General features: G+C 43.9%; 1 protein-coding gene and 1 long non-coding RNA gene across 2 annotated transcripts in view; both read right to left on the reverse strand.

Moving 5' to 3' along the window:
* Positions 1 to 1,881: 1,881 nt before the first annotated feature.
* Positions 1,882 to 4,892, reverse strand: LOC120919480. Its single transcript, XR_005744574.1, has 2 exons — positions 3,104 to 4,892; positions 1,882 to 2,957 (listed from the first exon to the last, which is right to left on the reverse strand). It is a non-coding gene; the product is annotated as an uncharacterized LOC120919480 (long non-coding RNA).
* Positions 4,893 to 5,009: 117 nt separating this feature from the next.
* The window catches only part of PARD6B (par-6 family cell polarity regulator beta), a 57,539-nt gene continuing 52,132 nt past the window's right edge, over positions 5,010 to 10,416 (reverse strand). The window contains exon 3 of the mRNA XM_040331662.1: positions 5,010 to 6,488. Within this exon, the coding sequence (XP_040187596.1) occupies positions 5,647 to 6,488 (842 nt within the window). The 3' untranslated portion in view covers positions 5,010 to 5,646. The remainder of the gene's footprint in view (positions 6,489 to 10,416) is intronic.

The raw sequence follows: 10,416 nt of genomic DNA on the forward strand, positions 1-10,416 counted from the left end.
TTGGTGCAGTCCAGTGCATTTTTCTTAACCCTTAGGCTGGTTCATACCCAGGCATTTTTTTGTGCGTTTTCAGCTTTGCAGAAACGTACTACCAGTCCATTTAACATTGTTTCCTATGGGTCCCGTTGACATCTGTGCATTTTATGGAAAGAGCCAGGGCCTTTTTTTTTCAGTTTTTTGGTTTCATAGACTTCAATGGATCAAAAACGTGTATTGAAAAACACAGGATGCACCCGGAATATGCAAACTGCATAAGTGTGAACCAGGCCTTAGAGGAGGCAAAAAAACTGAAACTTCCCTTTTTGGGCGAAGTTCCGCATGCGGCTCACAGCAGGGGTGCGGTGCATCCCAGTTCACCGTTTAAGGTCCGATTTCAACCCGAATTTTGGGCTGAATTCAGACCTGAAAACTGACCAAAAAAGGACACACGGCATTTTTGTGCAAATCACATTGGACCTAATGCAGAGATATGTTAACTGGCTGCATTGAGAGCCAGTCAAAATCTCCTGCTATTGCGAATTTGATTCAGAAAAACCGCATCCAATTCGCAATGGTGTGAACCTAGCCTTAAAGTGGAGTTCCACCCAAAAATGGAATTTCCACTTTTTGGAATCCCCCCCCCCCTCCGATGTCACATTTGGCACCTTTCAGGGGGAGGGGGGAGCAGATACCTGTGTAATACAGGCATTTCCTCCCGCTTCCCGGCATAGATCGCCACGGTGAACTACGCCACTTCCTGCACCTACACTGTCCTCCCCCGCTGTCTTCTGGGAAACACACAGGTTCCAGAAGACAGCAGGGACCAGTGAGGACGCGCAGCGCGACTCGCACATGCACAGTAGGGAACCGGGAAGTGAAGAAGCAAGGCTTCACTTCCTGATTCCCTCACCGAGGATGGCAGCAACAGCAGCCGAGAGCTGAGCGACTGATCGGCTTTGGCTGCCGACATCGTGGGCACCCTGAACAGGTAAGTGTCCATTCATTAAAAGTCAGCAGCTGCAGTACTTGTAGCTGCTGGCTTTTAATTTTTTTTTTTAGGCGGACCTACGCTTTAAGTTTCAGCTGACTGATTACCATGCACAATTACTCCAATTTTGATAAATTCCCATCATTGTGCAATAATTTTGCTCCATAAAATGCCAAACACATAGGCTGTCATCACTCCTGTATTATAAACTGCTGCTTGCATCTCATATCTAGTATTGCTCAAATCTTAAAGTACAAAAAATAAAAAATAAAGAGTGCTAATTAAAAAGTTAAAATCTGGAAACAATATAATCTTATCTGCTGCTTGGGAGACATTTATAGAAAGAGGATTGCAAAATCCACAATTAATGACTGTGCAGAATATAAGCTGACAGGAAACCCCCCCTCTCCCCTCCCCCCCTAAGGTGATGTCATAGTCAGATAACGGCAATCATGTTTACACCAGTAACTCGAAACAACCAATACTGAAGTTTCCTTTTTAGGGCCCTCAGAATATTCACAACTGATTGGCTGATGAGGGCTACAACGCTAAGTACCCCTCGCTGCTCCTGACACACCCCAACCTGTAAAAAAAAAAAAAGTGTCCTCACCGAGACCCCCAAAACCTCATACCTCACAGCTACATTCCCAAGTCCTCCTGGTCCCTCCAGCCATGATGATTATTCCAGTGTTTAAACTTATACATAAAAAAGGAAAAAAGACTTTAGTGTTCAAAGAGGTAGCATGTAAAAAAAAAAAAAAAAAAAATCTCTTATATCAAAGCAGATTTTGAAAAGATAAGTGTTTATATCCAATTACCAAACAGAAAATAAGCGAATACACAATGGTAAGGGATATGTTGTCGTTAAAGAATACATTTCATGCAAAAACAAAAAAAGCTGGCACTCTGCAAAGTACGAGAAAACTTTTGGGGAAACCAAAGCCCTTTGATATGATTGATGGAGCCGATCAGTCACCCCCTGATATTTATTATACCAAGTTCTCTACCATCTCTGTAAGAACCCAGGTAAGATTTAATTTAATTAAAATACAAAATAAAATAAAATAAAAATACACACAGCTTTTGCAAATGTTGGCCACGGAGCTGTTAAAAGGCCAACGCAGTGCAAGCCGAATCTTGTAGTTCCTCTACAACTCCGTGTCCATAGTTCGCAAAGGCTGGTTTGAGCAGCATAAGATTCACACATATTACATTAAAAAAAAGAAAAAAAAATATTTAGAAAGAAAGTTGACCTAATTATACAGGCAAAAAGGAAAACAAAAAAAAACAAAAAAAACAAAACAAAAACAAAAGTCATATCTTACAATCTTGTACCCATAATTGAAGTAGTGTCCTGCATTTGAATTCACATCTAAGGGTTCTTAAACTTAATCATTAGCAAAAAGGGACAACGACAGGACAGCAAAATCCTAGTTCTTGTAGCGATGGAGCGACTTCACAGGATGGTGAAGTTTAGAGATTCTGTTCACATGTGCTAAAAATCTGTAGAAACCCGACCTTTACACCTACTTGTTAACATCCCCTCAAAATGATAGTGTTCAGGTATTTTCCAGGGAAGGGCGTTGGTATTATGACAAATGTGCTCTTCCAACCTAATGCTGACAGATTGGTGACAAAAATTAAACTTTTTGGTTACAATAACTGTGCCCCTGGATACAAAGCCAGCTCTGTAAAGACACGGTTTGACTGGTTTTCTGTGAAGGAACTCGAGTGGTCTACACAGAACCCTGACCTGAAGCCTACTCTACTGATTACCTTTGGGGTGAATTGGAATGACAATTGCAAGTCAAGTCTTCTGCATACAAAGCCAGTTCCACAAAGACTTGGCTTGACCAGTTTGGTGTGGAGGAACTCGAGTGGTCTACACAGAACCCTGACCTGAAGCCTACTCTACTGAACACCTCTGGGGTGAATTGGAATGACAATTGCAAGCCAAGTCTTCTGCATACAAAGCCAGTTCCATAAAGACCTGGCTTGACCAGTTTGGTGTGGAGGAACTTGAGTGGTCTACACAGAACCCCGACCTGAAGCCTACTCTACTGAACACCTCTGGTGTGAATTGGAATGACAATTGCAAGCCAAGTCTTCTGCATACAAAGCCAGTTTCACAAAGACCTGAACTCAAGTGGTCTACACAGAACCCTGACTTGAACCCTACTACTGAACACCTTTGGGGTGAATTTGATTGCCAATTGCAAGCCAAGTCTCTTGCATACAAAGCCAGCTTTGTAAAGACCTGGTTTGACCAGTATGATTAGAAGAACCACGAGTTGCCTATACAGAGGCTTGACCTCAACTACAAAGAATACAACTGCTGTAACACCAATTGCAAGCCAGGTCTTCTTAGTACCAAGCCAGCTCCATAAGGACATGTTTTAACCAGTTTGGTGTGGAGGAACACGAGTGTCATGCACAGAACCCTGACCTGAAGCCCACTACTGAACACCTTTAGGGTAAATTAGAATGACAATTGCAAGCCAAGTCGTCTGCATACAAAGCCAGCTTCGTAAAGACCTGGCTTGACCAGTTTAGTGTGGAGGAACTTAAGTGTTATGCAGATCCCTCAACCCTACTGAGGACCTTTGTGATGAATTTGAACACCATGTTTAAGCCAGATGTGGTCATCCAACATCAGTACTTGACCTCACCAGACCAGACTCGCTCTAAAATCTTATGGAAGCTTTCCCAGAAGAGTGGTGGTTGGGATAGCTGTAAATTGGAATAGAGGGTTGGGGAGGGCATGGTTTAGGAGATATCCAAAAAGCCCATATAGGTGTAATGGTCAGGTTTCTACAAACTAGTGGTCACATCATTTAAAAAAAATACATAAAATAAAACAAAAGAAGGGTTTCCCTAGCACTGCTCATAGGAAGCCTGCCTTTACACTATTATAGCAGTGCTCCTCACAGTGGAAGTAGCAGAAGTTGCCCAGACATCGATCAAACCCCACGTGGGTGCAATTCACATTGAACAGTGTCAGTTATCTTGTAGATAATTAATTCATCCTAAATTACAGAGAAATGTCTTCAATGTAAATCTACCAGTGAAAAACATTCAGCTTTTGCTAGGAAAGAAAATAATTTCCAATGGAGAAACTGCAAAACATGATATTCGCTCCAGTGAATCCATCAAACATTTCTCTGTATTTTTAGTTTTTCCTTCATACTCGACACGTAAAGCCAAAAACGTTCTATTACTTTAGGATGGAGTTTAGTACAGGTGTTAGAATCCCTCATATTTCTGATGCACATAGCAATACTGGTTATTAATGGTCTTGAAGGCCATTGCCTCCGGTAGAGAAAGTGACAGGAAATCCAATTTTTTTTTTGAGTGGTCACAGAAGAGGGGAAATCAATCTGTTCTGGACAACCCTCACTTTAGAGAGATTTCCTGTTAGTTCCTGCTGTGTCACTTGGACAGGAAGTAAAAGGTAAAATTCCCAAAAGAAATAAAAACACTCACAGGGGTCCTAACCCTTCCCTACTCAATCCAGGGCAGCCATCAGAAATTGTGGAGCCCCTTACACAGCTTTAGGCCTGCCCCCCGATGTCCTCCTCCATGGGGTCCACTGACCTGGCACCTGACCTCCCACCACCGCACACACGTGAGATCCGTCCCACCCCTCCACCCTCCCTTGCATGGGCCCCATTGACACGAGGGCCCCTTACATGTGCAACGGCTGTACCTCCCTGATGGCGACCCTGACTCCATCCTAAACTTTTTGGCTTTACATATCTAGAATTTGGCCCTAAGAATATTGCTTTTAAAAACAAGGAGCTCCAACTCTCTGAATGGGAGAACAGCCAGTACCCATCGATCATCACAACTTATGCTCCCATTTCCTTCCTTAACAAGAGCTCCTATAGTGCATTATTGAAGCGAAGATGAACCCCCCCCCCCCCCCCCAGTTTAGATTTGCTCAGCTGTGACGTGGAAGAACCAAAGCTAAAAATCCTATCTGTGCACATGCGCCTTATAGAAGCATACATATATGCTACAAAAATATACGTTTTTCGAAGAGTGGGTTATATATCTTTTATATATTTTCTTTAATCATGGGGCCAAGTTAGGTTTCCCTTTTTGCATACAGCAATGATTAGTGGTACTCTCCATTAAAATAAAAAAATGATGCAATCTTTTAGGCTGCGTTTCAGGAATGCCAAAATAGACAATCTGTTTTATCTTTATGCTGGTTAAAACATAAATCAGTCATAATTATAATTTACAATTATTGGCTTATTACAGTAACTGTGCTATTAGAAGTGGCCTTCAGCGACTTGCAGTCCACATAGCAATAAAGTGGTTATTTGCTTAAAAAACGGCTAAAATACAAAGGGCTACATTCTCTGAAGACCATGGACGCTTCGTCTTTGCACTTTTTAAAGTGTCGATAAATCGTCAGACCGAGAACCCTGTACAAAAGAGATTTTTTTGTTCGGCTATGGAATGTAAAAAACACTTAAAATTTTTTTTTTATCTTCCTTCATATCATAAAAATAGAATAGTAAGCTTGGAATAAGATTACAGTGGAGGGAATAAACTATACAATATATTTTCTTTTTTAAAAAAAAAAAATGATTTTCATGTAGAATGTCACACAGATCGTAGAAAATAAAAAAAGAAAAAAAGTGTGCAAGTGGCGGTTCGATGACCGCCGTTCACAGTGTGATTACGGTTCCGTCTTCTTCTAAGATCCGTGTTGTCTCATGATTATTGGAAATAAGGTCCAGGCTGCCTCTGCTGGCAGATAAGTGCACGTTGTAGTGAGACGACATAAATCCGTTTTGTGGCAATTCGTGGTAGGAATCGTGATGTGTGAGGGAATCCAGGCTCTCCGAGGATGGGGCGGCCTTAGGGATCTGCTGCGGCTCACCGGACTCCTCGATAATAATGTCCTCCTCATCGCTCTCCTCTTCCTCGGGGTGGTAGTTCTGGATGATGTGCTGCGGTTGTACATTTCCATACATGCTGGTGCTGCTGTCAGTCGACTGTCCGGAGCTGCCGGAGTTCCGGCTGTTCCGTACTACGTTATTTCTCTGGTTGGCCGGCCTGACCGTTATGATGAGGTTGTGACTATTTGCGATCATCATGTCGGTCACTTGGTCCAGGCTCTTCCCCGACACTTCAATGCCATTGACCTCCAAGACCTCATCGTTAACGGCTAGCAGTCCGGTACTCTGGGCCAGGCCTCCAGGAACCAGTCTAGAGATGAAAATTCCTGGCACTTTCTCCAGGCCGTGTGGCGTCACCCTAACGCTGGAGCCGTCACGGATGTAGAACCCAAGGGGCTTTTCCATACCATGTTTGTAGAGGCGCACCCTACGGTGGGTTTCGGGAAGGATGTCGACGTCAATGATTGATGAAACCGGCCTGAAGTCACTCGGCATGCCAATGACCAGGTGGGGCTTCTTTTTGACGACGTCCGGCCGCAGCACCGTTTGAAGGACAGTCTTCTTTTTGGTTAAAGTATCTGTGCCAAAGGCGCTGTAGTCTGCCTCTTCTGAAAAATGAGAGAAAGAGAAAATATTAGGATTTGTTTTTTTTAGGCCTAAAGATTTTTTTATTAAAGGAACTAGTAAAAAAAAAAATGAATATATATTATATATATATATATATATATATATATATATATATATATATATATATATATATATATATATATATATATATATATATATAGTGGTCCCTGAAATCTCTCCATCGGACTCCTTGAGAATTAAACAGAAGCTTGGGTAAGAATAAAAATGGGCAGCCGGTCTCAAGCTATCACTCCAGCCAGCAATAACAGTCAGAAGTTTTACTTAAAAACCACACGATCCATAAAATAAATTATATATGAAGCTGGCACTGGTTACAATTCTGGAAGTGAAGGTGAATGCAGAGGCCTTACAGTGAACGGGGTCTCAAGAAACACTGAGAGCTGCCACAGAGGGGTATTACTGGACGGATTACAGGGCAACTCAAAGGTAGTTTTGCAGCACTTGGTTTGTTTATGGCTTAGGCAGCGTTAGGTGAAAAGGTTATTAAAGTATTAAAATGTTATTAAAAGTAAATGAAAAACATAAAAGTCATAGTAAGCATTGGGGGCCACATAGAGTGAAGTAGAAAAGGAGGCAGGGGGAAAAAAAGTCAGCAAAGGGGAGGCAGGGAAAAAAAGAGCCAGCAAAGGAGAGGCAGGGAAAAAAAAAGAGCCAGCAAAGGGGAGGCAGGGAAAAAAAAGAGCCAGCAAAGGAGAGGCAGGGGAAAAAAAGAGCCAGCAAAGGAGAGGCAGGGAAAAAAAAAGAGCCAGCAAAGGAGAGGCAGGGAAAAAAAGAGCCAGCAAAGGAGAGGCAGGGAAAAAAAAAGAGCCAGCAGAGGAGAGGCAGGGAAAAAAAAGAGCCAGCAGAGGAGAGGCAGGGAAAAAAAGAGCCAGCAGAGGAGAGGCAGGGAAAATAAGAGCCAGCAGAGGAGAGGCAGGGAAAATAAGAGCCAGCAAAGGAGAGGCAGGGAAAAAAAGCCAGCAAAGGAGAGGCAGGGAAAAAAAGAGCCAGCAAAGGAGAGGCAGGGAAAAAAAGAGCCAGCAGAGGAGAGGCAGGGAAAAAAAGAGCCAGCAGAGGAGAGGCAGGGAAAAAAAGCCAGCAAAGGAGAGGCAGGGAAAAAAAGAGCCAGCAAAGGAGAGGCAGGGAAAAAAAAGAGCCAGCAAAGGAGAGGCAGGGAAAAAAAGAGCCAGCAAAGGAGAGGCAGGAAAAAAAGAGCCAGCAAAGGAGAGGCAGGGAAAAAAAGAGCCAGCAGAGGAGAGGCAGGGAAAAAAAGAGCCAGCAGAGGAGAGGCAGGGAAAAAAAGAGCCAGAAAAGGAGAGGCAGGGAAAAGAGCCAGCAAATGAGAGGCAAGAAAAAAAAAAAGAGCCAGCAAAGGAGAGGCAGGGGAAAAAAAGAGCCAGCAAAGGAGAGGCAGGGAAAAAAAGAGCCAGCAAAGGAGAGGCAGGGAAAAAAAAGAGCCAGCAAAGGAGAGGCAGGGAAAAAAAGAGCCAGCAAAGGAGAGGCAGGGAAAAAAAGAGCCAGCAAAGGAGAGGCAGGGAAAAAAAGAGCCAGCAAATGAGAGGCAGGGAAAAAAAGAGCCAGCAAATGAGAGGCAGGGAAAAAAGGAGCCAGCAGAGGAGAGGCAGGGAAAAAAAGCCAGCAAAGGAGAGGCAGGGAAAAAAAGAGCCGGCAAAGGAGAGGCAGGGAAAAAAAGAGCCAGCAAAGGAGAGGCAGGGAAAAAAAGAGCCAGCAAAGGAGAGGCAGGGAAAAAAAGAGCCAGCAAAGGAGAGGCAGGGAAAAAAAAGAGCCAGCAAAGGAGAGGCAGGGAAAAAAAGAGCCAGCAGAGGAGAGGCAGGGAAAAAAAGAGCCAGCAGAGGAGAGGCAGGGAAAAAAAGAGCCAGAAAAGGAGAGGCAGGGAAAAGAGCCAGCAAATGAGAGGCAGGGAAAAAAAGAGCCAGCAAAGGAGAGGCAGGCAGGGAAATAGATCTCACATAGAGGGAGGCAGGGATATAGATCTCACATAGAGGGAGGCAGGGATATAGATCTCACATAGAGGGAGGCAGGGATATAGATCTCACATAGAGGGAGGCAGGGATATAGATCTCACATAGAGGGAGGCAGGGAAATAGATCTCACATAGAGGGAGGCAGGGAAATAGATCTCACATAGAGGGAGGCAGGGAAATAGATCTCACATAGAGGGAGGCAGGGATATAGATCTCACATAGAGGGAGGCAGGGATATAGATCTCACATAGAGGGAGGCAGGGATATAGATCTCACATAGAGGGAGGCAGGGATATAGATCTCACATAGAGGGAGGCAGGGAAATAGATCTCACATAGAGGGAGGCAGGGAAATAGATCTCACATAGAGGGAGGCAGGGATATAGATCTCACATAGAGGGAGGCAGGGAAATAGATCTCACATAGAGGGAGGCAGGGAAATAGATCTCACATAGAGGGAGGCAGGGATATAGATCTCACATAGAGGGAGGCAGGGATATAGATCTCACACAGAGGGAGGCAGGGAAAAAGGTCCACAGAGGGAGGCAGGTAGAGGGGGGCCACATAAAGGGAGGCAAAGTGTGTGGGGGGGGGGGGGAGGCATTGATCAGATACTTTTCCGTATTATTTTTTATTCAATCTGCAATGGGAAAATAATAACTGCACCCTCATAGGTTGTTGGGGTGACGCAGGCTCTTTGTACACATGTGTCATTGTTCTTGCAGAAAGAATGGGTAAAGCTGGAATGCGGTGTGGATGAGGGTAAACACAGCAGCATGATGAGTCCTTCCATAGATACCTGGCAGGAATGTGGGGGAACACACCCATCTCTAATGATGATGACTATTTGTAATGGAGACATCTAGGTCAGCTGCACACATAGACACAGGTTATACAATTAGCAGATGACGGCCGTATTAATCAGCAATCACCTTTAACCCATATAACTGGCAATGACGTCATGCCTCAGGAAGGCAAAAAAAAAAATCAGGATCTGTAATAAAAGTGAGCTCAGGTTGATACGCGGTCGAAACTGTGCCAGCATCATACCCATTTCCCAATACACAGGAGTGGCACTGCCATACAAGGCAATGAAAGGCCACACCACAGAACTCAAGTGTGTCAGCGTGATTATTGGAATGTGAGGAATCCTATATATGTGATAAGATTCATGAAAATATGCAATACCAAGCATGAGAAAAAATGTAAATATAAAAAAAAGAGGCAAGAAGGTTTAATTACTTAACCCCTTCACATCTAAGAGTACTGGCCATTGTAAGTTTTCATGCATGCGATTAGGAAAAAACGTTCCATGTAGAAGCCTGTACAGAAAAAGTGCAAATTGTACAATGTAGTGGAAATACAAGCAGCTTTTTGCTAAAAAGGAAGTGAATGTGGGGTCCAGGAATCTGGGGGGGGGGGGGGCTTAAGTGGAACTGGTTAGTGAACAGGTAACTGGGCCTGTTTCTTCTCACAGGGTGAAGCTTGATATTATCCACTCCGCTGGGGTCGTGCAGCACTGTGCCAGGAACCAGACATTCCTCAAAGTCTTAAATTCCCAACGCTGGCTAGAAATCTGACGGCAAACCCCCCACCCTCCGCCTCCCACCTGCTATTAACTGGAATCCCTACAGATGTCTACAGCTGGATATCAGCCCAGCAACTTGCAATCATCCGTTATCAGCAAGCTCCTTTTAGCTTTGTAAAAAAATAAAATAAACTACAACTCCCAGCATGCTCCTGGTTCATGTGAAGCCTGTCGAGTGTTGCGGAATCCAATTGTCCAGGGTAACCATGTAAGTATCTTTAGAAAAGTCCAATCCCTGTCACATGACTAATGCAGAGGTAATGGTCACATAGGTAGATTCAGGTAGGGGCGCGCTAATTTGCGGCGGTGGGTAGCCTAGCGTGTTTACACTATGCCGC

The sequence above is a fragment of the Rana temporaria genome, chromosome 12 (genome assembly GCF_905171775.1).
Source record: "Rana temporaria chromosome 12, aRanTem1.1, whole genome shotgun sequence".
NCBI lineage: Eukaryota > Metazoa > Chordata > Amphibia > Anura > Ranidae > Rana > Rana temporaria.